Source organism: Rhinopithecus roxellana, chromosome 13 (assembly GCF_007565055.1).
Source record: "Rhinopithecus roxellana isolate Shanxi Qingling chromosome 13, ASM756505v1, whole genome shotgun sequence".
NCBI lineage: Eukaryota > Metazoa > Chordata > Mammalia > Primates > Cercopithecidae > Rhinopithecus > Rhinopithecus roxellana.
This window is the reverse complement of record NC_044561.1, coordinates 103,498,751-103,502,832: the sequence shown is the minus strand read 5'-3', so window position 1 is coordinate 103,502,832 and position 4,082 is coordinate 103,498,751. Positions and strand designations below refer to the sequence as shown.

Sequence of the window (4,082 nt, the reverse complement as noted above, 5' to 3'; positions counted from 1 at the left end):
TAGCTCAGTAATTTTAAATGAAAAAAAATAAAAACTCCTCTCAAAGAAGAAAACCTCTAGGACCGTATAGCTTTCAGTCGCAAATAGTCAGGCACTCAAAAAAAAAACTTTAACACAAATAAAATTCTCTTTGGTTGCCACCTTAAACTCATTCCCATCCAGAGAAAACAGCTTTTATTAGAATGACATGTGATTTGCATTTTTAGTTCATGCATTTACTTATATTCACATATATATAACTTTTTCACATAAATTGGAATCATTACTATGCATGTTGTTCTAAAATGTTGCTTTTTTACTCAAAAAATGTTTAATAAGATAAAATCTGCTACACTCTTTTTAACAGAAGGACAGAATTAAATCATATGGATGCACTTCATTTTATGCTGTTCTACAGAGTGACAAGATTCTTTGTGCATATATCTTTGAGCAGTTATTTCTTTCTTTATAAAAGCCTTTTTAAATTTCCAGATCATCAACAAAGCATTAATTTGATCAGTTAAAAAACAATTGCTTCTATCCTTCTCTGAAAAGAATAATATACAGAAAAGAATTACATATATATATATATGAATAATATGTCATAAGTGATCAGAAAGACATTGTATTTTAGGTGGAGAGACAGAAAGGTGACCAGACTGCTACATGCAGTAAGATGAACCCTGATAGAACACTGGAGGCTGTGAAAAAACAGCTAGGAGTACCCAGCCTTGGTAGAGCAGCATGATTTCTTCCTGTAATTCTTTCTCTCCAAATTGCCATACACTTCAGCAGAGTTTGCAACTTCTCTTCTAAGTCTTTATCCTTCCCCCAAGGCATGCCTAGTACAGGACTCTTGAACAGTGATGCCTCAATTAGAGTTGCTGGCCAATAGATTGAAGCTGTGTTGGCACAATATCCTACATCCTCCCAATCTACTGGCTGAGCCCAACCCCCCCTAAGAAGGACAATAAAGATCTGTGTTCAGAGTCATACTGAATAGAGACTTCTGGACTCTATAGAACCCACTGCCTCCTGATGAAGTCCCTACTGTTCACCCTTGCAGTTTTTATGCTCCTGGCCCAATTGGTCTCAGGTAAACAGAATCTTGGGGAAGAAGAAACACTGGCCTAGAACAGGGTCCTGCACATGGAGTCCCTATTTCTAAGTGGTCTGTGGAAATGGGGTCTGGCTTCTCACTGGGAGCAGGGCTGAGATTTGTCCTACTTCTTCAGATCACCGCTGTTCTAAGAAACTTGAAGGCTCTCAGGGTAGAGCAGGATCTATGATCGGAGCTGGGGAGTAGGGTAAGACAAATCCCATAAAGTTGCCTCCAAAGGTAGAAATGATCTTGAAATCCTAAACTTCTATCCTGTCACTTCGGGTCAGTTCAGTCAAGCTCTGCCTCATTTCACCCTCTTTTTTTTTTTTTTTTTTTTTTTTTTTTTTTTTTTTTTTTTTTTGTGGTCAATATTCCCTCCTGAGGTAACAATTACATAATATTACTTCCCCCAGTGTTCTTGGTCTTATAGAGAAGGTCTCTGATTTTTTGTTTGTTTGTTTGTTCTTGAACGTTGTTAACAGAACAGGGAAGGCTGTTTCTATATATGTATAGGACTGTAAAATGGAAAAGGAAAAAAAAACTCTGTGTGGAAACTATTGCAAATCTGTATCAGATTTCAGCTCTGTTTGTGTAAGCATTTATTTTTAATTTATTCTGTAGCTTATATTTACAAAACCAAGACAAGAACACTGAAAGTTATTTAGAAATAAATTGGCCACATTTCATCACTGCTTGCATTTTTTTTCCCTTGTAACCAACTGATATATGAGTTTATAACCTGCTTTATTTTTTTACCTAAGATTCTATCAGGAAAATTTTCACAGGTTTTGAATATTACTTGAAAATACAATTTGCAGTAGATGCTTATAATTCTGTCATATTTTTGTACCAATATTAACTTGGAGAGTCCTTAATTGTGTGCCATTTGGGTTATTTTTTCTAATGTGTGAGTATTGTAAATAGCATTATACAACCTTATCAATACATCATTGTGAGATTCTCTGTTTGTATAGGTAAATTTTAGAAGTTCCATTGCTTGGTCCAAGGATATTATTTCTTCTAAGTTAACTGGCACATATTACCAATGGTTACTATTGGAGTATTTGTATTTTTAACATTTGTTAAAAATATTTCTTGCAAATATTTTCAAATATATTGGTTGTTTCTAAAATGCATTATTTATTTGAGACACCTAATTTTCATTTTCATGATGTCACATCTATTGGTGTTTTCTTTGCATTCTTCCATTAACTTAGAAAGTCCTTCTCCCTCTTGAGAACAGCTCTTCATGTATGATTTTGTTTTTTACACTGGACTCAATCCCACCTTTTACATAAGACACAATGAAATAAACTAACATTCTTTAGTATACTTTCCTAATGGGTGGAGGGTTATATAATAACTCCATAGCCCGTCTCTAGAGATTGTAGTTTATATTCCCTAGAATTTGCAGAAATGTTCAAATTGATAGTGGGTAAGAGGAAATTATAATACTCTCATGGTTGTCTCAAAAAAATGTTTTAGACCTATTGCATCCTTGAAATTCTATGAGTTTAAATTGCCTGATTTCTCCCTCTGTCTCTGGAACATTAGTGACATACATCAACATACATCACATACTTGTATGTCTTCCTTTTTCTACACTTTGTGTGTGTGTGTGTGTATATTCTAACATATACATATCTAAAGAATTCTATGTGTGTTTATATTTATAAAATTTCACTTAAACCTCAAAGTAGGTATTTACGATTAGGAAAAACATGCTAAAGCAACTGGAAAGGCACTTGAATAAACAGAGCTCAAAAACTATTGCTATTTTTTATCCTCCTGTGATAAATACTTAGGCTTAATAATCTATATAATTCCTTTATTCAGGTAATTTGTATGTGAAAAGGTGTCTAAACGACATTGGAATTTGTAAGAAGACGTGCAAACCTGAAGAGGTGCGTTCAGAAAATGGTTGGGTAATGTGCGGCAAACATAGGGCATGCTGTGTTCCAGCTGACAAACGTTCTGCTTATCCTTCTTTCTGTGTCCGTGCAAAGACTACGAGAACTTCAACGGTAACAGCAACAGCAACAACAACAACAACAACTTTGATGATGACTAATGCTTTGATGTCTTCGATGACTACGATGGCCGCTACCCCTGTTTCTCCCACTACTTGAACATTCCAGCCTCTGTCTCCTGCTCTAGGATCCCCGGCTCATTAAAGCAAAGAGACTTATTCTGGTGTCCGTTTTCTCTCTACAGTCCCCTTCCCACTTTCCCTCCATTCAACAGTATCTGGAAGGGCACCACAATTTCATTGCACTAGCATTTCTATGGTAGAAATGCAAATAAAATAGGGGCCAGGAACAAGTGAGGGTTAGTCCAAAACACACACTCAGGAATGATGGATAGTAGCAATGTCATCCTTGAAGACAGTTCTAGGCCCACAGCTTGCCAAACCAATTATTATCAAACTTCATGTACATCAGAAACACCTGGAGAGATGGCTAAAGCACAGATTTCTAGGGCTCACTTTTAGTTTCCAGTTCTGCAGGGGAGCTTGAGAATTTGCATTGCTCACAATTTCCCAGGTGATGCTAGTGCTGCTGGTCCAGGGACCACACTGTGAGAACAATTGGCTTATAATATGAAAGGATTGAAAGCCGACTGTGAATGTGATTTCATACAGATTGAAGGCTGCATTTCCTATGTAGTTTTGGAGTAGGTAGTAACACAAAATCATCCTACAGAATCCTCCTACAACAACCTGAGAATGTAGGTATTATAACCTCACTTTAGAAAAGAGAAAACTTGATTTCTAAGCATTAGAAGACTGGGACAGACTAAATTAACTACTGAGAGCATTCTGTCACTGCACCATGAGGTTGCCCAATTTTCTTCTCACCCTGGAAATCCTCATTCATAGCTTCCAACTTAAATATGATGAAAGGGAGATCAAGAGCTCTATAAAGTGTCCTGAATGTTAGGACAGGCACTCATCCCAAGCAATAGAATGTTTCCCTTACATTACATTACATTGGTGCTCTGC

At 36.4% G+C, this 4,082-nt stretch overlaps 1 protein-coding gene across 1 annotated transcript; it reads left to right on the top strand.

Moving 5' to 3' along the window:
* The first annotated feature begins 984 nt into the window (after window positions 1–984).
* On the top strand, window positions 985–3,269 carry DEFB126 (defensin beta 126). The gene is made up of 2 exons (XM_010361273.2): window positions 985–1,075; window positions 2,918–3,269. Exons 1-2 carry the CDS (start codon window positions 1,018–1,020, stop codon window positions 3,208–3,210), a joined length of 351 nt encoding a protein of 116 aa, XP_010359575.1. The 5' UTR covers window positions 985–1,017; the 3' UTR covers window positions 3,211–3,269.
* Window positions 3,270–4,082: the final 813 nt, after the last annotated feature.